Consider the following 26,503-nt stretch of genomic DNA (forward strand, 5'->3'; position numbering starts at 1 on the left):
TAAATCCCATATAAGTGCAGGAGTTGGGTATGGCAAATGACACAAATGCATATATTTACACATTTCAGATTTAATGTACAAGCAATGATATCCATTACAATGCCATCTCAATATTAAATTAGAAAATAAGTCTGTGTTTCCTAAGGAACTCTGCCAGTAGAGTATTTGCAAACCAGTACACTAACAGAAATTGATGTCCATCTTCTTACAGTGCTGGAAGGGGACTTCTACATGTTAGCTGAAGTGGTAAAACTCCAAGGTTTCCTTACCAGGACTACAAGTCATATTATTCCAGATAATTCTAAAAAAGCATTATCTTTAATAGGCTCTAACAAACAGACTCAGCAAAATGGATGCTCAAAATGTTTTCCAGGTCATTTTCTGTGATAATCACAATGTGTTAAAAAAAACCCAAAAAACAAAACCCCCAAACCTTTAAAAATAGTGCTGCACCTCAGTAAGCTTTGAGCTACTAAAATGGCAATCAGTGACAGAATTTAATTATAACACTTGGATATACCAGCTAAGAAATTTGATAGGATGACCAACACACAGAAGTCATGGGAATACTCCATATTTAAAATTAGTTTCCAGAATTCCACATCTCTCCAAATACAGAAGGTTAATTATGTCCTAAGAAATTAATGTTTCCTCTGCAGAATTCCAAAAGGCTTACAATAGGAATAATTCAAATCCTTTGCTAAGGAGATGAGTTTAAGCATTTTCATATAAACTGCTCTTACTACCACATTAAGAAATCATAAGTCATCAGTGTTTCTAAGGGCTGCCAAGTACAGAAATTAATACACCTTGTGACAGTCCATCCAAGCTGAGAGACACACTCCAGGCAAAAAGACACGCAAGACGTTTCAGCAGGTAGCCAGCGTGGGCAGGCAGGCAGGCAGCCAGAAGGGCATTAGCAGCAAGTGCACTGCAGAGCGTGAGCGTGCTGAGCAGCCCAGCACCGGGCAGTTCAGTACAGCACGCAGCAGCGCACACACCCGGAGCGGGGCTGAGCCGGGCCGGGCTGCCTGCAGCAGGCTGGGGCTGAGCAAGGCCACGAGTCCCGAGCAGCCCGGGCACCGCCACGCTGAGCCCCAGCTCGTGGGGCTGCTGCAGCCCCGAGAGCTCCGTGCTCCGCCACAAACGGGCATTCCAGGGATAAAGGGGCAGCAGAACTAGTGCATGTCTTACTATGGCAGAGCAAACCAGCAGCGAAGCAATTCTGAGACAGACTCCAACCAGATCCCTCTAGCTAAACTAGCAAGATCTAATCTACAGGGTTTGGAAAAAAAAGAGGCTTAACAGGTAACAGCAGTTTAAACAGCTGCTTTAAAAGATAGCAGCTGTTTAGAAAGATAACGAGCAAAAGGTACGCTTAAAAACAGTACAATAAGCATGTACTAAATGTACACATCCATGGATTAAGACCAACTGCAAGTCTAACACTGTCAGGGAGAGGCGGCAGTTTCACAGCTGGGAATGCCTGCAGCTGCTGCAGCTCCGCTCAGCCTCAACTGCGGAGTTTCCACCTTCTAAAATTACCCGGCTGACGACGGGGAGGCGCCCCCAAGGCAGCGGCAGGGAGCGGCTCTCTCGCTTACGGCCCAACGCCCTCGTTTTCACGGGAAAACGGTGACGGCAGAGCCCGGTGTGCGCGCCCGCCGCTGCCTCTGCGCTGGGCCAGTCCCGTCCGGGGCTGCGGCGGGGCCGGGAGGCCAGACCCGCTGCCGCCGAGGGCCCTGCCCGCCCCGGCTGCCGCAGCGCAGACCGCCGCCTGTCCCCGCGGTCGGCAGGCACCGGTGCCCCCTCCTTCCCCGCCGGGACTGGGCCGGGGGCACCTCCGCGTCACGAAAACCGCCGCGGGTCGCGGTCCCGCTTACGGAGCGGCCAGGCGGCAGCGCGGGCACTCACCGGGAGCGCGGCGCGGGGCCCGCGGCGGAGCCGTGCCCAGCCCGGCCCGCGGGGCGAGGCCGCCCAGCGAGACTCGGCTGGATCGCGAGGAGCCGCGGCCGCCGCCGACCGGGGAAACGTCAGCACTGGCCGTCACCCCACAGGCCCCCGCTGCCTTCCGTTTCCGGGACGTGCGCGGGACCGCTGCGTCGTTAAGGGGGCACCGCGTAAACGTCTCGCCAGCAGGCGGCGGGGCACAGCGGTAATTGCGCCGCGCCGCCTTAAGGCGGGGCGAGAGGGGCGGCCGTGGGCGGGGCCGTGAGGGCGGAGCTCCTCCCTCCTGGCGGCGCCTCAGCGGGGGCGGGGCCGGGCGCGGCGCCAAGCGGCAGCGCGAGCACGCGCCAGGAGAGGGCGCCGCAGGGCGGGGCCGAGCATGCGTACGGGGCCCCTTCCGGTCGGTGTCGCCCTCCCGCATGCGCGCGGAGGGCGGGGCTCCCCCCGCGGCGCGCACGTGCGTGAGGCGGCGCGCGTGGCGCCCCCCCGCGGCTCGGCGCGATGGAGCTGGCGGCGGCGCGGCGCGCGGTGCTGGCGGCCGTGCGGGGCACGCGCGCCGCCGACCTGCCGCGCCTGCTGCACTGGATGCGCAACGCCCGTAAGCGCCGCGCCCGCACCGCGCCCGCACCGCCGGGGGAGGGGGGAGCGGACCCTGGGCGGGGGGCAGCGTGCCCGGGCCGGGGCGCCGCCCTTTCCGGGGCACGCGGCCCTCAGGGTACCGGGGGCACCGGCCCGGCGCCTCAGCTGGAGCCGAGCGCGGCCGGTGCTGCCCTGCCTGCCCGGCTCCGATCGGGGCCGGGCCGCGCTCGCCCGTCCCGGGGCACTCGTGCCGTGCCGTGCCCGGGCCCGGCGGCGGAGCAGGGCGGGCCGCCCCTCCAGGGCCGCGGCGGCACAGGCCGTGCGGAGCCAGGCTGCGCCGGGGCGGCTCTGGGACTTAGGCTTGTCCTGTGCCGCTTCACACGTGCTCACAGCAGCCCCTCAGAAGTTTGGAAACAGCGGTTTGAGCTCATTTACAGACGCTGCTTTCCGCACTTGATGTCGCCTTAAGTTAACATAGCTTTCTGTTTACTCTCTTGTTTATGCCTGGCTGTAATTTCATCAGCGTGCTGCAGTCAAGCATTTTGTGGCAGATGAAGAAAGGAAATGTGGGTCAGTGCAGAAGCTGTAAATTTGCAACTGAACCCAAAGGATGACACGGAAAATTCAACACAGGCAGTGTGTTAAAGCTGTAGTCACATAGTGCTATGCTGAATAAAGTCTAAAGGCTGCTTAGTCTCAGGGGACATGTGCATTTTTCCATTGCAGATAGGAATCTGGAAGACCCCCTCCAATTTTGTGACCCAGTCTCAAGCATCCAGTACGTGTGTGTCCTGTTTATTAATGATTGTCTCCTAGGATGGTAAACCTACCCTGATGATCGTGTGTTAGCAGAAATTCATCATATGATACAGTACTTCCCCAAGTAATGCCCTGCTTTGCTCAGGTTGTGCTTCTTGTTTAGGTCTTTGCTCCAGCGTGTCCACTTTAGGGTGGAAACAACCTCCTAAGCAGGGACCATGGCACAAAGGCCAGCTCTGACACCAAGAAATTGTCCAGCTGTCTAGGTACTTGGAGCTGCAAACTCCCTCACTGTGGCTTCCACAGTCACTCAGATGGAGAGGCAGGACAGATCTTTCCCAGGTGGAGCAGGCCCTCTGTTGGATTTATGGGAAGAGAACCAGCTGGGAACAGCCTTTACTGCCTGTGACAGGCATGCAGCCCTCCCACCCAAACGGGCTCTTTCCTAGGAGAGACATTGCCAGATGTTCCTGAGCATCTGGGAGTCAGCCTTCATGACTAGAGCACAGACAGGCCTCCCTAGGACTTGGAGGCTGAATTTTGATGGAAGTAGTTAGTGTTAATTGCAATTAAACATTCTTATTTTCTCTGTGTGTGTATGTACGCGTACTTAAGTGTATCTTTATACATGCTTATCTCTGCATGTGTGTATAGGCATAATGCTAGAGCAATCTGCTGTAAGCAGTGCTGCATCCTTCATTTTTGAGGTCTTGTCTGGACGCTTCCTAAACAGTGCTTGGGTTACTGTAAATAGTCTTTTTAGAAGTGGTTTTCTTCTCTCCCATATGCTCTAATATATAAAAATCTCAGTGAATTTCACATGCAATCATTCATATTGATTATTCACTTAACATAAATCATTCAGCTCCCACGCACTGCATTAGTTTGTGTGGTGTGCATATCTAGCTTTCTCAGCTTCCTGACCCCTTCACAAATATAGTAAAGCACATGGGAGCTTACTAGTGAAACTTGAAAATGCTGAACTGTTTCATTAGGAAACTAATACTTACTATTTTCTCTGTTTCAATTCTATGATCGTGTTTTACTTCTGCCATAGGAATTTTTAGCCAGTGTTTTAACATAGTTTATGTAGACTCCAAAATCCTATGTCAGTGAATAAATTTTAATATATTTTTTATGTTACAGCTTCCAAAACTCACTATAGATGGTTTCTGTGAAAAATAAGATGCTATGGTCACTAGCTTTCATTATGATCTCTCAAATATTTTTTTTCTGAATTTTAATGATCTAGCATTTTGCCTAGGTCTTTCAGTGAAAGGCTACATATATTCTTGCCTCATATTTGTTCTTCATAATTAACATACAACCTAAAGAGTAGATTAGGTTCCAAATCTTGAACTACTTTGTGTGTGTGGTACATCTGAGCAATCTGTGTCCTTCTATTTTTATACTGTTTGCATCAATAGTGATTGCTGCTACTTCACTTATGTGCATCATCTTAAACATGATTAGCTTTACAGTTGCCTTTCAATGGCTTTTCAGCTCATATGCTGCAGATCAGGGAACAGAGTGGACAGGGCAATCAGGATCAAGCAGCTGAAGTAATGGATATAATTTCATTTCTGTAGTCTATTTGTCAGGCCATCTTCAGAATCTTTTTTGGTTTAGGTTTCTTTGCTTACAGGTTTGTGCTCTGATAATATTTTATGCTAATTTTCTCTTTCAAAAAAATGCTCATTGTTAATATCTTGGCTAGATGCTATTAATATTCTGAGAAATCAAGTTGTACTTTAGTCATCTGCATCCTTGGCATTTGCTTACATTTTGTGATCGTATTTTGTGAAGGGCTGATGCAGTATAGGCAACCATATTTGTTCCAAGGTGTGTCATGTAGAATGTGTGACTTAGGCTGATCTTATTTCCCTGATTGCCACATTTGTGGAGACATTTAGAGCCTGTAGAATTTGGCCTCATGCTAATGCTTGTAAAAGTTGACAGTGGAAAAATATCAGTGTTTACCCAGTTTTTGTGCTCTCTCAAGGGGCTGGAGTTTCCTTCTCTAACGTACATATATGTTTACATGTAGATATATGATAAAAGAGTGGAAATGAGAAAGCTTTATGCCTGTGTGTAAAAACTTCTAATTGTTAAACAATCAAGATATGTTTCACTGCCTCTTTGGGTCATTAACCTATTCCTGTTCTTCTAATCTCCTTTTTCCAAATGGCTATGTCCTGCTTTATTTCTTTCACCCTGATGAGTACAGGACTAGAGTACCAGATCAGTATCTGTACCTTACTGGGTTTATTTTCTTGCAGCATTGGACAGTAAGTGAACAGAGAAATTTGTCCTGTAGGTCACATTCCTTTAGTTTTTTTGCATTTTCCTCAGAGATGCAAATATTTTCTGTGATGTACCCAGCATAGCACTCTTGATGATGCTTCTCTTAGTATTGTTTCTCTGAGCTGCTTCTGTGGCTGCATACTGGCAGTAACTTTTTAGTGTGGCTTTTTTTTTTCCCCCTCAGAATTGTTGCATTTGAATAATTATACTGCCCATTTTAATATCTAGATAGTCCTGTGATAATTAATAGTGCTTGGGCTGAGGATAATGAGGAGCTGGTAAAGGTTGCTGGTGCTGTACCCTGAGTAGGGAATGTGGTGTTCTCTCTGTGCATAAGGAAGACTGTTTTATGGGAGACTTGTGCCACACAGAAATAAAAGCCTAGTCTTTGGTGATACAGATGTCGGAAGGAAACCTCTGATGAACAAAAGGAAAAAAAATGTGGTGGGGATGGAGAGATAATATTCTGAATGAAAACTAGGAGAGGATAAATGGAAACAAAAATGGTATCCCCACAGACAAACGTTTTCTGTGGGCTGTGAGTTCTCTGCCTTCTCCTCCTGTATCCCATTCCGGTTTCTGTCAAGGTGCTGAGCTTATACTTTTACCTCCAGCTGAGGAGAACTGGGCATGATTCCAGTGTTAGCTGGAGTCAGGCTTTTTCCTTCTTCACACCTCTCTCTGAATTAAAGTGTACATGCATCCTTAAAGTCCTGAATAAAGTGGTTGACCTTTAGGATTAGTGTTGTTGCAAAGACAGCCTTATTTATTACTGTGACTTAGTTGGTGTTTTCTGACTCACACACTGAAGGCATGAAATGTTATTGACAAACTTCCATGGAAGATACAAATTGATTTATAGTAAAGCGAGTTATCTTACCTAAAGTGAAGTCTTACATATTTTGAACTGAAAGAACATTGAACATGTTCTCACTCCAATGATTTTTGACTAACCTTACTTGGTAATTACGGGAATGTAAGTGAATGAAAGATTCTATTTGTTTTTTCTTTTCTGTTGTTTTTTTTTTCTTTTCTTATGAATGTGGGGTTTTCTGTATTGAGAATTTGAGAAATTCCGAATCTTTATGTGTGATGGAAGAAGACGTTACTGTTTTAAAGCAGCTGCTTAGCAACACTGCTTGGTGTTTCACAATCAGCCAGCTCTTCCCACACACTGCAGTGAGATGTACGTCATTTCACGGTGACTTGCATTCCAGCTTTTCTTTTGAGTTTGTCTTAGATCTTAAAGAAAATTAAATAATAAGAGTTGGAAAAAAGAACAGGAACCTTTGGTGTCTTAACTTTTTTATAATCAGATGATTAATGCTTTAATATCCTTTTGCAATAACCATGTTCCAGAAGTTCCAGCTAAGAAAACCTGGGTGAAGCCCAAGAACTAATTCAAACCACTTGGGAAACCCCCCTGACAATCCCCCTCAGCTGGGTCCCAGCATTTGATGTATAGCTGGGGCCACGTGAACCTCCACTGCCCAGATTGCTAAAGTTTTCAGTAGCAGAAAAGGCTGCACTTGGTAAGAATGGATGCTGGAGGAGATAACCAGTGAATTGACCAAGCTTTCTGTTTACATGAGCAGCAACACAGGAATCAGGGGAAGTAAATAAAGGAATCTGAATCTTGAATTTGAGATTGAAGTCACCAAACCACTCTACCTACTGGCAACTACCGAATGCTTTTGCTGTGCTTAGCACTTCAATGCAGATGACAAAGCCTGTCTCTCAGTCAGTGTCAGTGAAGCACAGATAAGGTGATAAGACCCTTTTTGCTTCTTGTGTTCTAATTATGGGGTCTAAGATTGAAATATTTTTCCGTCAGAGCTAAATCTTACTGTTGTGATACTAACTTCTAAATTTTTTTCAGTTCATATAACAGTGTAATAAAACACTCCTACAAACTTTTTCCAATCTGTGCATTTCCTGAGAAACTTAAATATGAGGCTAAGATTTCAAAGTAATATACTGGTCTGAATTGCTGATTGTTCCTACATACTCAAAATATTCAATATAAAGAGTATCACTCAAAATAGTAATTGAATAATAATCATTGCAAATCTTCTAATTTAAGAATAAACAACATCTGATTAAGTACAAATGATTTTTTTTTAATTGATTCACTTGTACTGGGGGCAAACCAGCTTTTTAAGAGGTTGGTGTACAATTTAGTCTTGTGCCTTGAAAGTTGAGGGCAGTCAGTGGTGTAAATTCAGGCTTTTAACAGGCAGTGAGGGAGGAGTATCTGATAAAATCAGCCTAACTGATTATGGAGGATGTGCTGCTTTAGTACAGTGTTCTGCATACAGAGAAGAAACTTCTCATCATACTCTAGGAACAGACCAAGTGTGTCCAGCATTTTCTATCAGGTATTTTATTATCTAGGAATTAGCATGTTCTCCAATAGGTAAAGTTATCAGATGATGATAATTTTCACAAGACAAGAAGAGGAAGTAGGATAAGAAAAAACTAGATTCTTTAAATGTTTCCTCTCAGTCTGCAGGTGAAACTAAAGTGGAGTAAGTACCTTTAAAAAGGATGAAAATGTGGGTTTCTGTAATGTGACAAGTATAGCATATGCTTTTGTGTTTGTGTGTATGTGAAAAAGTAATTTAGTACAAAGCTTCATATCCAAATTTGTAGAAGTGATTTATTCAACTGAAATATCCTTTCAGAAGAGATAAAAATAGCATTGCATTTTCACATTAACATTTATTTGTTAAAATGATACCATACCAAAAATCTTTTCCACTGTTCTGTTTGATAAACTAAAATGGGATGTTTCCTATAATTGGATGAATCATCAGCTGTGGGAATTGATATTAATTTCCTTTGTTGTGACAAATGATACTGGTGTGAGAGAGGTCTCAAGAAGAATACCAAATACTTCTAAGTTGTTAGTCATTGAAACGTAATAATGGTGGGGGAAACTAGGGATTGTGAAACAGTATGAGACTTACCTTGTTTAAAATTTAACTTCAAAGCTTCTTTCAATTAACCAGTGTAAAAGACTTGAACTAATAAAATGAACTCTGGTTATATTTCTGTTGGAAAAAGATTCCAGTTACTTTCTACCAATAACTATGTATGCTTTGGGACAGAAATAATATTTAGAGTTCCTGAGCTACTTGGTACTGAGGTCACATATTGTTTCTCTAATTATTTAGCCAAAAAGGGTAATACTAAAGTTTTAGGGATGTGGTGTTCCTTCGTTGGCTTGGTTCTCCAGTATTATTAAAACATGAATTACTGAATTAACCTTGTATTAATTAACACGGCTGTTAATATTTGCTTTTCTCTTCTGTGAGTCGGAATATATATCTAGAAGACCATAAGGTGCTTGCTGCTATGGTTGCCTTTGCTAAATCCTCTTCTTTCCTCTCCTTCAGTGACATGTAATCTTCTAGTGTCATTTGGAAATCACACGTTGCTTGTCTTCAATCCTGTATTTTGCAGGGGCGTTCAGATGTTGGTGTAGCGGTGCTCTCTATCTGGTGTGAGGCTTTGTGATGTTTTCTTAGCTTCTGTAGAAAGGCTGACTAGTACCAGGGTGATAATGAGGCTTTTTGCAATGTGTTAATTAAATTTTATAAATGCATGTTGAGTAAATCCAGTGGAACCGGTTTTTGAAGTAAAATACAAACACTACGCACTCAGACTTCCTCCATAAACAAATGATTGTGATTCATCTTGCAGTGTTTCATGAACTGTACGTTTGTTTCCTGGTTAGTTGTCTGTTCAGTAAGCACAGGTTGGCTTGCAGACTCTCCATTTCATGTTGTATACATTTAATGTATGTAACAGGTACTAAAATAATATATAAAATACTTTTCTATTTTTGTTTCTTCTTTGAAGATCCCTTTTAAGGCGATACTGAGATTCTCAAGAGTGAACAATTTGTTAAACGCGAGGGTGGAGTTGATAAAACTGTACCAGCAGAGATGCATGTTTTCATATTTGGCACTGGTGTTTCCTACTTGGTGGCAATCTACAAATATTTACATACTGCAAAAGTAAATGAGTTATTGTGGTAGCTGTTGCTGTTTCTTGCTTTGACAGGAAGGAGGCAAGTCTCCGTGTCAGAGTTCAGTCACAGACTACACACAGGTGTGGAGTGTTGCACACACAGCTTCTGCTCCAGCTGCCATTTTGTCACCTCGGATGAAGTCTGTTCAGACCTCCTTCACCTTTTTTGTTCCTGTGCTTTAAAATATTAACTGATAGTTAGAAAGGAGCATTTCCATTTGTCATTTATTTTTCAGGGTCAGTGTTTCAACATTTTTTCTTTGAGCTGCATATGTGTTGTCCTTAGGACTTGTTTTGTACAGAGCATACAAGAACTCATGTGTGTCATGCTTTGTTTCACAAGGAGAGATCAGAGGGCCCTGTGGGCCAGCATTGTGACAGGTACTGTACACATGGAACTCAGGGCAGGGAAGGGATATTTTGGGTTAGAGGAAGATGGGTGTGCTGCCTGTGTCCCACTGAAGGTGTGTGTTTCTCTTCTGTGGAGCTGGAACACTGAATAGTCTGGAGAGCTGTCTGTCACTAATGTTGGCCAGGAAAGGTCACCCATGCTGTGAGGGAGCAGATCCAATTGACACACTGGATCTGGGAGGAACAGAGCTGAAGTTCTGTATTTGCGGTGTGATGTGGCTGGCCTGGTGGTCTAGGAACACTTCCTGCATTTCATTAAATGCTATATATGAATATGATACTCTTAACAGGCACTATAACAGCTGGATGAGCTCTCTTGCATAGTAATAGTATTGTTTTAAAGCAAGTGCCAGATGTAGAGGCTTATTGCCCACAGGCACTGATCTGTTCAGCTGCTAATATCAGCTTTCTACTCTCTTGTTCTGTCTGTAGCACAGCTTTTCCCCTTGCTCCTTCAGACGGTATCCACCTCAGCAAACTGGCACCTTGGCACTCTGAGGGCATGTTGTGGTGCTGATGGTCTCCTTTAAGCTACAGTTAGATTTGTCCACCTTCCCTTCCTATAATATCTGGGTTTACTTCTGTGCTGTGTCATGTCCATAGAAATCTTCCCTGAGCTGGTTGGAAAAATCACTGTGCTTTTGGGATGTTCATAACAAGTCTGCAAATTGTTGGATGGGCTGTGAGTTTAGCAGGATGGGTGCTCATTAGAGGTTTCAAATTAAAATGCTGACAAGCTGGAGCTGCTGCATTGCACCTGTTGTGTTGCTGCTGTTGCAGCTGCTGCCTCTATCTGTGATCCTCGCTGCAAAGTGTGCATCTTTTTAGGAGGTGAAGTTCTGGAGAACCTAACTGTAAGCACTTTGGAGCAGTGAATTGCCCATTGGTAATGGTAATGGCCCATCAGGGCTTTGGAGCATTACTACTGTACATTTAATACATTTTAAACCAAATATATCTTAGGGGAATACAGATAATTTAAAGTTTCTGCTGCTTACTACAGGGTATTCAGGATTATATGTTGGGGTCCATTTTCACATGTGTTGAAAGAACCATTTACATTTGCAGTCTGAAGAGAGCCTTTTGCACTAATGAATGATGCTTTCTTTAATCATATTGTTCTCACTACAGTGCTTAAGCAAAAACCATTTCAGAAGCATTTAATAGTTTAAAGGTTTGCAGGTTTCTGATTCCTATACTAGCCTTAAAATTTTTCACTCTTTCTAGCATTTCATATCATCCACAGGAAAGATTAAATATATTAGCATAGAGAAACTTGTAATGTGTTCTGTAGATTTATTTTGAACCTGGTTGCCATCAAGCTTTTCTGTACTAATATTCCCACCTGGAACAGCAATGCTAACAAACATTGCTTTTTAAAAAACAAACAAACAAAAAACACCTGTAAAAGCTGTCAAATTTCCTTTTTGTGAGTGATGCACATACATGTAAAAAAGCGCAGTCACTGCCCAACATGTTGGCAGTCTACATAAAACAAGCAAACCAGAAGGGGTGGAGAAAAGGGGACATAGCTGTCTGGTTTTGGATGAAACTCAATAGATGGGTTTGGTATATTTTTTCAAGATTAGGTTAGTGGCTGCTTTTTGGTGGTGGTGGTTGTCTTTTACAGATTTGTAGCTTTGACCTGAGATGTGCCTTTGTTTAGAACCAGTTCAACAATCCTCAAAGCAGTGAGATGTCCAGACAAAAAGGAATTTCATCTAGTCCTTCTTTTGAGGAAAACAAGAAAAGAGCAGAGTACAGGCATACAGCAGATCTTGTGCTGAATGCCAGTTAGGAACATCGTACTCTTAACATGAAATTGGGGGATATAAACAGGATGTTGGCTGCAAGATGTGAAAACTCTGTTAAGAGTAAGTAAACCTTTAGCTGGAGTGTCTGGTTCTCAATACTGCAGGTCAGAAAGGATCCAAAGGGAAGTGCTGAGAATCCTCACACACTGGGGGGAAAAAAAACCAGGAAGCGTCTGGATAGACGAATCTTGGTTTTTCTTGGAAAGGAGACTGATGTGACACGTGGTGAATCTTCCGGGGAGTAAATAGTTACTGTGTCATAGAAAGGAACAAAGTTTTCTGTTTCCATTGTGAGTGGGGCAGAAAATACTAAGTAGTGGCAGAGGACATCTAAATAAGTAATTAAGAAGGGTTTTCCTTTCTAATATTAAGGCTAGTCAAGCACTGGAATAGATGGCTAAGGGTGGTTGTACAGTCCCCAGCATTTAACAGTTATTTTTAAAAGAGCAGTTTGAAGAAGTAATGACTCTAGTGATTGAGCCTTGGAAGAAGAAAATATTAGTGTCTTCACATGGTTTCCTTCTGAATATTTTTTCTAGATGTATTTAAAAAAATGTCCTAAAGTAATACAGGAAGATCCTGGAAAAATAGCAAAATTTACACTGTGGCTTTGTGAAAATGTATTGGTTTGCATCCATTTCTATTTTCCTTCTCATTTGAAATATTTTGATAGTTTAGGTAATGTAAAATGTATTGTGAGTTGAACTGTTGAACTGTGCATTATCCCCGATTTTTTATAAGTTTATTAGAAAGACCATACATATAAAAAGAAACTTGTATTTAAAAAAAAAAGCCTGCATTCAGGCAACTATTCAGTTTTGTAATTTCTCCAACAGTTCAAAAACATCTTTGATGTTTTTTATATCTTAAACTGAAACAATATCACTTTGGTGGCAGCCCAGACCATCATATGTGAGTTATAAATTTATAAATATGAAAATAATTTGAGATTTCAGAGAAGCAGTGCATTTCTTTTACGTGGCAAAGTTATTACAATCCAAATCTGTCATTGGCTGGAAAAGCTAACAAAGGCTGAAAAATGCATGTGAATAATAAATCTTATCCATCTGGTGTTGTTTATGTCTTGCAACTGTATTGTACTGGTCATCACTTAGTCCACATGATCTGCATATGATTGTTCAGGGGTTTTTGTTTGTCTTGATTTATAGATGACTTTGATGAGCTTGTGGTGAGTAACAATGATGTTGTGCTCAGAAATATTGCTGAAGATTTGCGGAATCGTTTACCCATCGAGGCAATGTTTACTTCGGAGCATCAAGCTGTTCAGAAAGTAAGTTAATTGTTATGGAATGCTTTTGCTGAACCATATCATTTATTCTAATAATATTTTTAGCAGTAGTTCATAGTAGAGAATGAACACGGGTTGAAGTATAGGAAATCTCAGTTTGGTTCTCAGGTCTGTTGCTCTGTGTTTGCATGACTCCAAGAAAGTTGCTTCATAGTTTTTAATACTTTGATCATATGTTATTTGGGATAGCTTTCATGCTGTGTGGTATGACACCTGTCACAGTGATTCTTCAATGCTAGCTCCATAATGGACTCTTAACAGCCCCCTTAAAGACAACAGGAGCACAGGGCCAGTGTTTTGCTGTTGCCATAATGTGGGCAGCCCAGAGATGATACCCAGCTCTTTTCAGATTCCCGTGGCTCAGAAACAGGTGGGCTGTGAGTCCTGTGGGAGGAGAGTGCACCTTTCCTATCTGACCTGTCAGTATACAAGGAATGCTAATGCATTTCCCAGAAAAGTGGTGTGTGGCTCTTAAGTGGGAGAAGTGGATTGGCCATATGCAGCAAGCCTGGAAAAGGGAGGAAAGCTGAGTAGGAGGGTGAAGATTATGCCCCTTGAAATGATGAGAAGGCAAGCATCCCAACTGGTATACTTTCGATTGAAAGTGACACCCATGTTAATTAGGGGTGCTTCTAGATAGAGGCGTAAGGCACAATGATGAAAATAGTCAGTTGAGGCTGAGAAGCAGAATTGACATTTCTGCTAAATTTAAGTTACATTCTCCTCATTAAAAGAGGAGAAAAAGCTTCCTTTACCCTGTATATTCTCTATAGCCAAGCGAGCACTAAAGAGACAAAATTCACATAGGGCTCCCTACTCAGATATCAAAACCAGCTTGCTTTTGTTTGTCGACTACCACTTACTGGTTATCTCAATAGAATTTGATGACCCAGTTTACATACAAGATTTCTGTAGGTTTATGGTTTTTGGGTTTTGTTTTTTGTTTGTTTGTTTGTTGTTGTTTGGTTGTTTTTGGGGTTTTGGTTTTTTTTGTAATTGTTGCATAGTGAAAAACATGGATCTTGGGGATTTTGGGAAAGGTAGGATGGTGGGATAATTATCATGTGACTTCACAGTGTAAGTGAAGTTAAGAGACTTGGTTATGCCTTTCTAAGGTTTTGTTCCTCTTCTCAGATACAACAGCATCCACTGCCCATGATTCATGTTGATGCATTCCTTTATGATGATGATGTTGTTGATTCATTGTGTGAGGAGGGGAAAATGAGTAGGAGCTACTGCACAGAGTGTGGCTCATACAAAACTGCATCTTTAGGTAAGTGTTCTTTCAGGAACATGAGAAACAAATTGAGTTTAACTAAACTGGTTTGTGCAGTGACTCAGCTGGACTTGACAACATCCAGCTGATGGGGAACTTTGTCCAGTCTGCTGCAATATACAGGCCAGAATTATTTCCCATAACCAATGGAAGGAGCCTCCTACACATGTAAGTTGAATTAATTTGCAGTGAGTGACAATATGAGTGACAATTGTTGCCCACAAAAACTGGGCAGGTAAGATGCAGGCTGTGTACCACTGGAGAGGAAGATGCAAGAGGAAGACAATACTGTAGAGTCCATGCAGTAGCCTGGGTCTCCTCTCACATGCCAAAAAACAGTAGAAAGCACCATCTGTCTTAAAGCTTGTGTATGGTGTGGTACAGATCAGTGCTGTTGCCAGTAGAGCACAGCCATTGAAGGAATGGATTATATGGAGAATGTTCCATTCATTAAAACTTTGGAGTTGAAATTAAAGCTATTAATATGTCTGCCCATAAAAAGTTTTGCACAAATTGTGTTTATTATGTTTCCTTTTTCAGTTAAACAGTTCCAAGTTACTTTGTTTTGTGTTATTTAACATACGTTACTGTGCAGAAAAAGGTAATTCAGTTTCATGAAGGATTTCAAAATTCTCCATGTAAGGCAAGGAATCCTCAGACTTGGGACAGGCTGCTTGGCTGATTACCTCTGATTTGCAAACCCTGCCCTAGTGCACTAGTGCAGGCAAGAAACCACACAAGTTTTCAGTGAAGATAATTCTTCAGGTTACTATTTCAATGGTTAATTACACAGTAGTTAGTACTGCCCACCCAACACCTTTGTTCTGTTCTTATTTCCCAGAGTTTATTTCGCATTCCTTTTCCCTCATGGAACTGAAGTTTCTTTATCACCATGTACTGCCTGACCTGACAGGAAAGGTAGTGGTTGACGTTGGCTCCAGGCTTGGTGCAGTGCTATTTGCGGTAACTTCCAGCACAGGAATTCATATTTTATTACTGTGACAAACATTTTCCCTCTTTTCTGACTGCCTACTCTCATTACTCGATATTGGATGGGTCATTCTGAGAGGCACCTCTGATCTGACTCTCTGAATGCTGTAAGGTGCTGTTTACTAGCAGTTTCAGTTTTTCCTCTGTTCCTCGCAAGAGGGAATACAAATGATCTTGCTTATGGAGAGGAAAAGTCTGTTGTCCAACAGACTAGCATATTGCTGTCACACATGCTGCTCTTTTGCTCGTTCCTGCTGTCTCTTTCATAAGTGAGTTTGTCCTCTTATGTCTTGACCATGCCTATATATAGATTAGTTATGTTAAATTCCTTTATGAAGCTGATAAACTGTTAAAATATACAAAGGAAGACTTTGATATGAATTTGTCTCCAAAAACATATTGTCCTGCTCTGCATTTTAAAATGCACATAAAATACTTCATCGAGAAACTTGAGTGCAATTTTGATTGCTTTTGGCATGGCTGGTACAACATATGGCCAACAGCAATGCAAAACACACATTACTACTTTCTTAAAAAAGTCAATGTGTGTTTAGGGCTCAATCTTGCAAACACTTGAGCATGTGATTTTACTCATTTGAATAGTCTAATTTTGGGATCACTCAAATGAGGAAAGTTACTCCCATTTGTAAATACTTGCAGCATTGGGTCCTTAAATGGTAACACTTTGTCTAGGCTGAATTTTTTTTAAGTATTTAATTGTTTGTATTATTATAGGAGAAGATGCTTTCAAAGCACTCTTTCAAAAAAGAGTTCTGCTTTGTAATATGGTCTTGCCTTGGAGGAGGGGTGACTTCACAGGTTGCTTTTCTACTCTCTGAGTTGAATGGTTTCAGAAAACCTTAATAATGAAGTTATAATACATGTGGATCTCAGATATTCTGTATGTTCAGCATTGTTTGTCTTTGCCGTCGTTGGCAAAATGTAATTATTGTGCTCAATGGAGACAGTGGCACTTGAAGCAGAATCTTTGTTAGGGCACTGTTCACTCAAGTATTTGTACTTCTTTCTGCTAACATTTCCAACAACTTCCCAAAATCTTAGTCCAAAACGGAACTGTTTTTTGGGCTTAATATCAAGTCATAATTTAGCTTTTTTTTTGCATATATATCTGTATGAAGCATCTAAAAATGTCAGTAATATAGTAACTTAGAGAAGCTGACAAAGACTTGTTATCAAAATATCCCACTATATTATTGGTATATTGTCCTCCATTTTCACTCATTTTGACTCTGTTATGTCTCATGTTTTTGTTCTTTTTTCTTGATATTTTCTCCTTCAATTCTCCCAAGGACCAAAAATGACATGTAGAGTCTTTTCCCTTCACACTATTTTCATACTTTGATTTGTATATCTTTTTTCTTTCTTAGACTATTTTCCATCTGTTTTGCAGTTCAAGTGAACTTGGAGCTTTCCTTTTCTTGTTATTTTGATGTGTCATTTTGAATCTCTTACTAACATTTGTGAGGCTTAAGTAGGAATTGCCAAATCAGGAGCTTAGATCTGAAAAATATTTCACATCCACTGAAAGACATTTCTCAACTCACTATTTTAAAATGTTTCTTTAATCTTAACTTGTGTTTAATTCTCTTCTTTTTAAATGAAAATTTTGAACTTGTTTTAAAGGCATCACAGTTACTAAATTTCCTTTTCCTAATGTAGGGTTATCTTTATAGCTCAGCTTCCCAGCTGTATGGAGTAGAAATGAATGCAGACTTTTGCCAGTTGCAAGAAATGATGATTACAAAGTATGAGTTCATTGACAGAATAAAGGTAACTAAATATATGTTTTAGTTTTTGTATTTTTAACCACTGTGTACAAGGTATCTGGTTTAAGTGAGTGGCTGGTAAATCAGCATTTTGAGAAGTATCTGCCTTTGCTTGTTTTGATCCTAAACAAAGGCTTTGCATTAGGGAAAAAAAAGAACTTATAGTAAAGAGGAAGAGGGAAATTATCAAAATATTAATAATTTAGCCTTTTTCCTGACTGGACGTACCCATTGGCTCACACAAAACAGATAAATGTTAGCTGATTCTCCCAGGGAAATCAATGACATCATTGCCACTCACTTCTGTGAAACTGAGTGTATAAAGAATTTCTGTCACAAACACAAAAGTAAATGTCTGTGATTCACTTTTGTTAGCAGAAAAATGTTTGTAGGATTTGCAAATTTTCATCTAAGGATACTTAAAGGACTTAAAATTATTTGTATTTCCTTTCATAGAATGTCAGTGTATATGTGCCTTCCACAAAAAAAAGGGTTTCTCACAAAGTACTATCATTATGGGAATCATTTCCCTAGTTTCATTACAGGAATAGCTACTAATATTTTAAAGAGGAAAAATAAATTCCTTTCTGGACCAGACCCATTATTTTGTTACCAGCAAAAGTTGGTAAATAGAATATGCTAAGTAGAATACTGGCTTTAATCCTGTGTGTATGCATGTGCTCCTGAATGGAGTCATACAAACTGCTGAGTACAGTAATTTCTTTGGTATTAAGGTAACCCAATTTTAACCTAGAAAGAAATAATAAACATATTTAATATTTAACACAGGGTAAGCAGTAGCATTGGGTTGCTCAATTCAGTCACAGTTGCTGACAGTTTATCCATAACCTTTGGGTTTTGCGTGTGTTTTGTGTTCATAACACTTTACTGTGATGAAACTGAAAGTACAGTTAGGAGCTCTGTCAAGTGAATTCAGTGGAGCTGGAGATCTATAAGCATGCTTTTCAGCCCTGTATATTTTTTATTATAAGCTTTTATGTATTTTCTTCACACCTTGTAATTCTGCTGAAGTATTCATTTTGGAGCATAAAGATAAGATAATAGGTTTTCAAAGCAGTGCCGGAGGACTTAGCTATTTGAGTCTCATTAAATGCTAATTTAGTCATGTGACTCCTGTTATCACACTGCTTTGAACATTTCAATCTTATATTTTTACTTCACCCCCAAATGAGTTCTCTCTAGAGGTACATATCAGGTTGAAAAATTGTGAGAATCCAGATGCTGGTCATAATTCATGACACAAGTTTGAAAAATGTTTTAGAGACTCTTAAATAGAGATTGTTTTTTTTCAAGGTATTCTGAATTTTTATTAGAATATGTTCCTAAAGGATAGCAAAGTGAAATGGTACCTTTAGTGGCTAAATCTTTGAGTGAACCTTGTGTTTCTTTGGTCAACACTTGGTCTGTTAAAGTACATAGAAGGTTGCTCAGCATCTTTTGCCATTTGAGGAAACGTTTAGCTACTGGGAGGAAAGTAAACAGTTGAACAGATCTTAGGAAACTTGAGACCTCAATTCAGAAATTGACTGTAGTCATGAAAGGCTTGGTGTATTCCACTCAATAACAGGGCAGTTTTAAAATCAGTTGCTGCCTCCTCTGTTGTGCCAGCACACAGCCAAGCAGATCAGAGAACTGGTTCAGCTGAAACCAAACCCAGCAATATTGGGGTTTTGACTACAGCAGTATCTGGGTCTGGCTCATTGTGCAGCCAGACATGCTTATGTGGTCCCAAATTCCCCAAGAGGAACGAGGATATGTTTGGGGAGAATGAGGGGCTTAGGTCACTTTGGTCAGTATGGTCACTGACTCTGTAAATGCAGAGTAATTTTAGGTCAAGTCTTATGTATCATTCAAGTCAAGGAAACATCAACATACATTCAAAGTTTTCCAGTAGTTTAAGCATCTTTTTGAATTGTGGTTTAAAATATTAGGACTACCATTAGTATCCTGTCCTCTGCATGGGGTTATTCTTCCCTGCATTTGCATTTGCTGAGTTTCAGAAGCTTCCTCTCTGCCCATCCCTCCATAGTGTCAGCTACACCTCCCAGCTTCGTGTCATCAGTGAAGCATTGCCCCAGGAGGCATTTCCCCTTCATCCAAGTCATTTGTGGATAAATTAAACAATACTGGACCCAGTACTGAGCCTTGGGGGACACTGGTAGTGACAGGCCTCCACTAGACCCTGTGCCACTGTTTATGACCCTCTGGGATCTGCCGTTCAGTCATTTCTCAGTCCTTGCTGTCCACTCATCCAGCCCTCACACCCTGAGTTTGCCTCTGAGGATGTTGTGAGAAACAAAGTTGAGAGCCTTCTTGAAGTCAAAGCAGACAAAATCCACTGATCTCCCCTCATCCATGCAGGTAGTTGGTTCATCACAGAAGTCAATCAGATTGGTTAAGCAGGACTTCTGTGAATCCATGCTGACTACTGCTTATCCCTTCAAAAGATATTCCAGTTTACATTTCTCATCAGATTTGGGATGCATAATAATAGAATATCCTGAGTTGAAAAGGACCTACATGGATTATTGAGTCAGATAAGATTTCTCTGTCTTAGGAGGAAATCAAACACATCAGAGAGTTAATGAGCATCCATATTCTCCTGTCTCAGTTGTTTTGAAAAATGACATGTTGTGCTAATATCCTTGTTGGTAGGTGAAGGTAGATGAAATCAAAACAGCTCCTCTTGTGCTGACTGGAGAGGCAGTTGTTTAGTAGGACCCTCCAGTGCTGCTGAGCATCCTGCTTTTCCAACATTCCCAGTCCCAACATGCATTGTGAGAATTCAGCTGTCACATCTGGGTCTGTAGTGTCTTTTCTAGCTATAATCCTTCAGTAACCCACTGACCCTGTGAGATGCCTTTTGTTATCCTCAAAATAGCTTCAACTAGCTTAACTTCTTTCCTGAAATCACTGGTAAAATATAGGGAAGTTAAATGTAACAGCCATCACATGCACATCTTCTCTTTTATGGCGCACAGTTCTAAACCAAAATTCAGATGTACTTTATTTTACTTAGCATAATGGATGAAGTATCTTAATTAGAAGAGTTAAATCTGATTAAAAAAAAAAATTGTGAAAGGTTATTATGATTGTGTGTGTCAGTTTTATCTACTGTGAAGCCAGTAAAATACCTGTTTTTGTGACTGGTTCAAAAGGGTGGTAGCAGCTGCTGTATTAGGCTAACAGGCTTCATGACTTCTCAAAGGCTGTATTTGTCTCTTAATTTATGCCTTGGGAAATTTCTCTCCTTCAGGTGGTTCATGCAGACATCTGTACTCAGCCCTCACTTCTGCAGAAGGCTGATGTTGTTGTAATGAATAATGTCTTTGAATATTTTCTTGACAGACAGGAACAGGCCAGGTAAGCTCTGTGTCCAAACAAGTTGCCTATTTCTTTGGCAATATCTGCATAACCTTGTGAATAATAGAAAACCTTAAGGTTGTGCTTTTTGAAGGCATATACATAATTTATATAAGGAAATTGTTTCATACTGTCTACTTCTAATTGTTATACTTAACTGCTAAGGTGTTCTGACAGACGTTTATTGTTAAACCCACTAAACACTGCTGCTTTGTTTACCCAAACCTTGGCTTGCATCCTTGCACTGATATGTTAAAATAGTATCTTGCTCCTAAAGAATCTGAGATTACTGTATCAGCATAAAGCTTAATCTTCAGAAGTAAGAGTCACTGACTCCTTGATGTCAGAGCTTTAATATATACAGACTACAAAGCATGGTTATGAATGATATTTCTAATAGATATTTGTAAGGATGTGGTAGCAAACAAACATGTGGCTAAGGTTCTCTTTCAGGTACAAGGCACTCACAGATGAGCCTTTGCTAATCCAGCAGCATCCGTTTAAAGTGTAATTAACTTGATCATCGTAAGTTTAGAATGGGCAGTCAGAAAAAAGGAGTACCTGTGTCTCCACTTGGTCCCAGCCAAGTCTGTCATTCTGTACCAGCTTCAGCTGAGGCTTGCCCTGCTGCCCTGGATACCAGGTGATAATACCAACCAGCGAGGCACAGAGTGGATGGGTGAAGGATAGTGGGTGTTTCAAAATGCCAGGAGATGTATTTCCAGGCACAGGACTGAGAATTCATTTGATTCTGTCATAAATTGGGAATAGTGGTTTAGTGTTGTATTACTAGCATGAAATGACATTTGAAGAATGCTGGAAATTAAATTCTTTTTAGATTGAATTGCTGTGCTGTGAGAAATGATCTTACTTGCAAAACAAAAAAAAAAAAAAAAGGAATGCTGGGGGCTGTATTTAAGTACTCTGATTACTAATGTCTTAAGAGAAGTACTTCGTCACGACTGTACACGAAGTGTGTATGTAAAGAGAAGCTTGTTGTGAAGCTTAATAGAGGACTGCACTTCAGGACTGGATTTCCTTCAAAGCAAAGGGGCCAAATGTCAATGTTTAATCCTTGTTCATAGTGAAAGTCTTGACAATACCAAATTATATGCATGTATGTATGAGAATTATAAAGTTACAAAATCTAACATTGTGAGGCCATATATTCCCTGTGTTTTTAATACAAAGCTTGGTTTTATTCCTGCAAATACATTTGCTTAGGTATTAATAATGACTGATAAGCATGTATTGCAAGTGTTTAAGCTTAGTCTACCTCTGTCCAATAAACTGCAAGTGTTAGATTCATTGTATGTCAAATATATGTGGTTTTTCCCCAAAAAACTGGTCACCTACCTTTAAATATGTTTCAGAGCTTGGGAATTTATTGCTTGTAATGTAAGGAAAAGAGGATCCTTATTAGTGACAGTTCCAAGTCTTGAGGAATCACTTTCAAAGCTCCAGGTAAGTTCCATCAGCCTGTTTTAGCTGACACATTTTGTTATTTTCTGTTAAAGCGGCATTTCTGTAGTTGAAGTTAGCTGCTTGCCAGTATTGCTGTAAGGAAGGATATATAATTTTGTGCAGAGATTAAAAGGTGGAAGACTCGGGATTCTCTTTTGAGGTTGACCACCAGCACAATCTCCCTGTACTTCGACTGTCCTCATGTGAAAAGGAAAATCCCAGCCTCTATCAGTAGGCTGCGTGAATCACTGTATTAACGTATGTATGGCAGTATGAGCTTTTGGAAGTACAGATACTAATCTGTACTTCCAAAAGTAGTTTGGTGGAGATGTGGTCCACAGCTAGCCAAGTGACTACCATCAGGTATCTTGAATCAGTTACTTAGATTTAAATTGCAGTTGGAAGCAAACATAACGACAGTGCACCTTTCAAAGATGCTGAATTCTCTGTGCTGCTCCCAATGGGTCACGCTCTGCCCTCTGTCCGTTCTGCCGTCTGTCATCAGTAGATCATGTGTGTGATACCTGGTCAAATTATGTGGTCTAGCTTTAGTTAGGAGACAAAACACTGATCAGACTTATGTATAAACTTTCTTCCAATAGTAGTTAGTTTTAGAGAAATTGAATCACTTGTTGCCTGTATGCTGATGGGTGAAGTAGGTCCTCAGCCCCAAGAGCAGCAGTGGTGTCATTTGAACTTTTCTTGGAGCCGGCTGTAGTCACAGAGCAGCTGAGAAGCCCTTTGTAGCCTTGATATGACACTCCCTGGGTGTAAAAGAAGAAAATACCTGTGATTCTTCCGTGATACTGTTAGGTGCTCCCTCAGCACATCTGTCAGAATGTCACCCTCTGAATTAGGATGCTTGAGGCTCACATAAATGCATAAAGAAAGGCGGTTGTAATACTTTAACAAAATATCTAGACTATTAATTGAGATAATTTTTAAAGTTACCTTTATTATCTCCTATTAGAGTTAAAATGGCTTTTCTAGAAATTAATTTATCATTGCCATAAATAACTAATCTCTCATATTATGTCTTGCCTTCTTAATGTTGAAACTCCTTAACCTTAAAAGTCCTGCTGTTTGTTAACATGGTGTTGATTTAAGGATCTGCTTTCATTGTTTCAGACAGATATACAGCTCGGTCAATGGGTTGAAGAGGTGCAGCTGAACTATGATGTGTATATAGAAAAGGATGTTGACAGAGAAGCACTCGAACAGATTCATTTATACAAGATTCTCTAGTACCTGGAAAAATTTACTGATATCCTTATGATATATATTTTGGGCCTAAAATGAACTTGGATGCGTTTGTGTGAATAAATCAGGTCAAAATTCATATTGTGGTTAATTTGAGAGATATATGTGGTTTCTAATGAAAAAGAGTCTTTTAAAACAGGTTTTCTTACTGAGGCACTTTGTCTCAACAGGGTATTTTGACTTTTGACTTAGGAGATATCCTCGTGATTTATTTTTTGCAGAAATGTTAAAAAGAATGTCTGTATAGTAATGCTAAAAGAACTTTTGGTCATCAGTAGCACTGTGCACTGCCAATGTTTGCTAAATAAACCAAACCTAAAAATAGTGAATTCTTATTGATGTGAATGATAAGAATGCATTTAGCATAATGTTACGTAAAAGCTGTAGTGCTGTTTCATTTTGATATAAAGCATTTATTCTTATCAGTAACAATATTTATTAACAGCATTATCTTTGATGTTCCTCCTATGGAATTTTTAGGCTTTCTCTCCAGGTTCTGCTTGATAACCAGATAATCTATTGGCATATGTTATGAGGGAGGCAAGTTCATCCATTTAGTTAGTTGTCCTTAAGGTGGGTATTAATATAAAATACAGAAGGACACTGAGGAGCTATGGAGAATTAATACAGCAAATCCAGGATGATGGAACTCTTTTCCTGCACTTCTGTGGATGGTAGGAAGTGTAATAAGGGGTTAAGAAGCTGAAAATTCTGAACAGGTGTCGTGGCTTAGCAGAGGCTTGGTGGTGGCGTAAAACAGTGGAAATTCATAACAGAGCCTCCTCAGAGAGAAAAGATCCACATACGCCCACCACATTTATATTTAGATTTTACGTTCTAAGGATGTAAAGCTTTTAGTCAGCTGAAGAATGTTTTGGGTTTTAGCAAACATTAACAATCCCAAGTGCAAAAGTGTTAACTTCAGGAGTTTTGGACTAAGCGTGTTGTGAATTCAGAAGCATTGTTAAAAAGTTTGCTGCACAACTTATGTCTAGTGTAAATGGGAAAACATTACATTGGATTTCAGTCTTCAAAGGATGTACAGGTTTGTGACTTTGATAATATGTGCTGTGAGCAAAAAGGATCAGTGGCCTATAGGCATCCACCAACTCAGTAAATAAATGGGAGTGTAGAAAGGATAGTGAGTTTTAAGAAGTCTTACTTTCATGTCTTGTTCAGAGTGGAAGAGGATGTTTTAACTTGAGTGATACTGAACCGCTGCTCAAATACTGTGTTGAATCTATTCTTCATGTGTTTAAAAATGTAAAAAGATGGAAAGCTTTTCTTAAAACATTTATTTTATTGGTTACTTAGTTGTCAGTGAGACAAGTACCCCTAGAAAAGAAGCCTAAGAGAGGCTAAGCAACAGCATGGAGGGGTAATGCAAGGCTAACAGATCTAATACGGAGAGAATAAAAATGAAGAAAAGAAATTCATGGGCAGTTCAGAATGAGGAAATGAGCACTGTAGTAATCAGTACAGTGGAAGCTGTGACTGAATTGGAGTATATAAATAGGCTGCTATAAAAGGAAAACTGAATGGGTCATAAAAAGCTACTTCATGACCCTACTACCATGTGAGAAGAAAACACCATGTTGGAATGTTTTTTACTTTTTCCAGAGGTCCTGAAAGATATCCTGAATCAATTGTCAGGACTTGGGGCTCATGGTACTAGGTATGATCTCTGCCCTGCACCTTGTTTTGGTAATATGGGAACTACAGCTTTCATTGCAGTTGTTTCCCCTCTTCATGCTGAGTCTTCAAACACTTTTTTTGGGTGTTGATCTCAGATTTAAAAAATTTCAATAGACTGGAGCAGATCACCAGCATATTTAATGACATCTGTATCCTCTGACTGAAAATAGCATGCACGCATCTGGAGCTCATATGCAGCAGAGGGTGCAAAAGGGAAGCTCCCCCTGTTTTTTTAGACATCAGGGGAAACTCAAGAGGTGAGTTCAAGCTGCTGAAATATGTGTTTTCCTCTCCTGTCCTCGGTTAAAACCTTCACATTGACACATTCACTGAGAAGAAGTGGTGGTAATTCAGTTTGGTTTTATCAAACTCATGTTAAGAGATATATCTCCTCTGTCCTTTTAGAAACCTCTTCCTAACTTGACATCATAGGGCCAGAGATCACAGGGCCATGCTTTAGGATATTATGGGCTGCCTAACTCACCTAGTGAAGAGCTAGAAACAACTAGTGCATCAAGAAGGTAGTAATTGTCTCTTTTCCAGCTGGCCCCTTTCAGTCCTGTAACACATTCCCACACACCAGGGTAAATTGTGATGTAGTTTGCAAAACCTCGTGTGAAAGGGGGCAAATCAGTCCTCCCTGTGCAGGCTCAGAAGACCTCAGATATCGGCTGAAATCCTCCCAAGAGTGTGTGTATTGCCTCAACTAAGGTTTTGCTTGTTCAGCTTGAGGAAGCTGCCAGAGTATATTCAGCATGTTGAGTCCTTGTTCTTAGATCTGCTACTGCTGAATTGCATGGTTTTTGGCCAGTGATTGAACTTTTCTCCTCCTTGGTGTCTACAGTGACAAAATCCAACAAATCCAAAATCAGAGCAAGGTTGTGAATTAATTGAATATCAGTTGCTTTGAGATTGTCATAGAAAAAATATTAAACAGCAGAGCTCTTCTTTGTGAAGTGACCTAATTTAAAAAACCTGAAAGACAAAGATAATACCAGTACCTCTCTGAGATACTTTCTGGCTCTTTCCTTCACCTGACAACATTGAAAAGGAAGCACAGATTAACCACAGTACAGTGTTGAAAATGCACAAATAATTGTTTCCTAGAGCTCTGTTTTTTCACTGCCCTTGCTGTTAGCTGGCCCCTGGTATTGGGAGGAAGGGAGAGGGGAGTATCTGGTACCCAGATTTTTGGGCCTGCGTGCAGGGCAGCCTTGTGACAGCTGCTGGAGATGTCACAGTGGCTGCCACAAGCTGCCAGCCCGAGCTGCTGGCTGCCCTGCACAGCTCTGGGGCTGCACAGCTGGAGTGTGCTGCCCCTGCCTGTGAAACACAGCTCTGTATGGCCTGACAGAGGTCCCAACCCCTGCTACAGCAGCAGTACACTGTGGTCATGAACAGCTTGTAAATCACAACATTTCACTTTTGTAAGCCTGAATTAGAAAATAATAATGAGGGAGATGCATATCTGCAGCACTTACAATCGCCA

The 26,503-nt window shown here is 40.9% G+C and overlaps 2 protein-coding genes across 8 annotated transcripts in view; one reads left to right on the plus strand and one right to left on the minus strand.

The window, feature by feature from the left end:
- Positions 1-2,077, minus strand: part of LOC135302925 (signal recognition particle subunit SRP54) — a 42,148-nt gene extending 40,071 nt beyond the window's left edge. For both annotated transcript variants that reach the window (XM_064423962.1, XM_064423960.1), the window contains exon 1: positions 1,915-2,077. The gene's annotated coding sequence lies outside the window, so the exon portion shown is untranslated. The remainder of the gene's footprint in view (positions 1-1,914) is intronic.
- Positions 2,078-2,394: 317 nt separating this feature from the next.
- LOC135302927 (uncharacterized) lies at positions 2,395-24,612 on the plus strand. 6 transcript variants are annotated; one of them, XR_010364475.1, is made up of 9 exons: positions 2,395-2,545; positions 13,019-13,140; positions 14,293-14,431; positions 15,276-15,397; positions 17,105-17,215; positions 20,489-20,595; positions 21,037-21,238; positions 21,969-22,059; positions 23,188-23,235. XR_010364475.1 is itself a non-coding variant. In XM_064423966.1 (8 exons), exons 1-8 carry the CDS (start codon positions 2,449-2,451, stop codon positions 23,302-23,304), a joined length of 906 nt encoding a protein of 301 aa, XP_064280036.1. In that variant the 5' UTR covers positions 2,395-2,448; the 3' UTR covers positions 23,305-24,612. The 6 variants fall into 6 exon arrangements, 4 of the variants coding, with proteins under 4 accessions (XP_064280036.1, XP_064280039.1, XP_064280037.1 ...); XR_010364476.1 differs by having other exon boundaries at positions 21,049-21,238; XM_064423966.1 differs by lacking the exon at positions 21,037-21,238 and having other exon boundaries at positions 23,188-24,612.
- Positions 24,613-26,503: the final 1,891 nt, after the last annotated feature.

The sequence above is a fragment of the Passer domesticus genome, chromosome 6, assembly GCF_036417665.1.
Source record: "Passer domesticus isolate bPasDom1 chromosome 6, bPasDom1.hap1, whole genome shotgun sequence".
NCBI classification, from domain to species: domain Eukaryota; kingdom Metazoa; phylum Chordata; class Aves; order Passeriformes; family Passeridae; genus Passer; species Passer domesticus.

What these genes read in the sequence shown, in the direction of transcription:
- LOC135302927 (XM_064423966.1), top strand. Translation starts at nt 2,449, where the DNA reads ATGGAGCTGGCGGCGGCGCGGCGCGCGGTGCTGGCGGCCGTGCGGGGC. An exon ending in ATACAAAACTGCATCTTTAG is followed by an intron (nt 14,432 to 15,275) that starts GTAAGTGTTCTT and finishes CTTATTTCCCAG; the next exon opens with AGTTTATTTCGCATTCCTTT. An exon ending in AGTTCATTGACAGAATAAAG is followed by an intron (nt 17,216 to 20,488) that starts GTAACTAAATAT and finishes TCTCTCCTTCAG; the next exon opens with GTGGTTCATGCAGACATCTG.